General features: G+C 39.4%; 1 protein-coding gene across 1 annotated transcript in view; it reads left to right on the top strand.

Annotated features, from left to right (window-relative positions):
• PDS5A (PDS5 cohesin associated factor A) overlaps window positions 1-1,134 on the top strand; it is a 118,389-nt gene that overhangs the window by 48,740 nt on the left and 68,515 nt on the right. The window contains exon 8 of the mRNA XM_023507417.1: window positions 398-513. Coding sequence (XP_023363185.1) covers window positions 398-513 — 116 coding nt within the window. The remainder of the gene's footprint in view (window positions 1-397; window positions 514-1,134) is intronic.

Genomic DNA, 1,134 nt, shown 5'->3' with positions numbered 1-1,134 from the left:
AGAGTCTCACTATGTCGCCCTTGGTAGAGTGCTGTGGCGTTACAGCTCACAGCAACCTCAAACTCGTGGGCTTAAAGTGATTATTATCTTGCCTCAGCCTCCCGAGCAGCTGGGATTACAGGCGCCTGCCACAATGCCCGGCTATTTTTGTCGTTGTTACAGTTGTCATTATTATTTAGCAGGCCTGGGCTGGGTTCGAACCCTCCAGCTCCGGTGTATGTGTCTGGCACCCTAACCTCTAAGCTACAGGTGTCGAGCCAACATGTGATATTTTAAAGTTCTCACCATTATAAGCCGAAATAGGAAACTGTATCTTCTTAGGAATGTTTCATATTTTCATTTTCTGTAGTCTGATGAATAAAGCTCAAGCTTCATTGATTTTTCTCTTTTACCTTAGAGCAATGATGGAGAAGAGCGATTAGCTGTTGTTCGACTTCTAGCTAAATTGTTTGGCTCTAAAGATTCTGATTTGGCAACACAGAATCGTCCTCTTTGGCAGTGCTTTCTTGGACGGTAAGTGAACATAGAATATACAGTTCTGATATGTATATTTTGGAGGTTAGTTGGTAGGGTCCACTTGACTAAAACCACACATACCAAAACTTGAACTGATACTTGTTGGTTGGCATTTGTGTTGTGGGTGGTCTTACTTAGAGAATAAATTTTGTTTTATGAAGAAAGCTTATTTATACACATAACACTTTTAAAGCTTTTTTATGTTAAATTAATGTCATTAGAATAAGTAGGTAGATTCCATCTCAGAATATTCTAAGTGTGTAGATACTGAAATCATGGAATCAGAAACAGTGGCCATCTGATTTTAGGAATTCATGCCAGTTGTTCGTCTACTAATCCATTTACTGCTGTTTGTCTTTTGGATCTGTGGGTTATCTAATTATATGATGTATTTTTAACTAATTTGGTATAATTATATGATTTTTACATAGAAAATACCATTTCTTTTAAGTCTCAGTTTTTAATGTTTCTTGTCAAGAATGTAGAATGTGGCTCGGCACCTGTGGCTCAAGCGGCTAAGGCACCAGTCACATACACCTAAGGTGGCGGGTTCAAATCCAGCCCAGGCTCGCCAAACAATAATGATGGCTGCAACCAAAAAATAGCCAGGTGCTGTGG

This window comes from Otolemur garnettii, unplaced genomic scaffold (genome assembly GCF_000181295.1).
Source record: "Otolemur garnettii isolate 467f Iridium unplaced genomic scaffold, OtoGar3 scaffold00181, whole genome shotgun sequence".
Classification (NCBI taxonomy): Eukaryota; Metazoa; Chordata; class Mammalia; order Primates; family Galagidae; genus Otolemur; species Otolemur garnettii.
The sequence above is the reverse complement of the archived record's forward strand: the minus strand, read 5'-3'. Positions and strand labels throughout refer to the sequence as shown.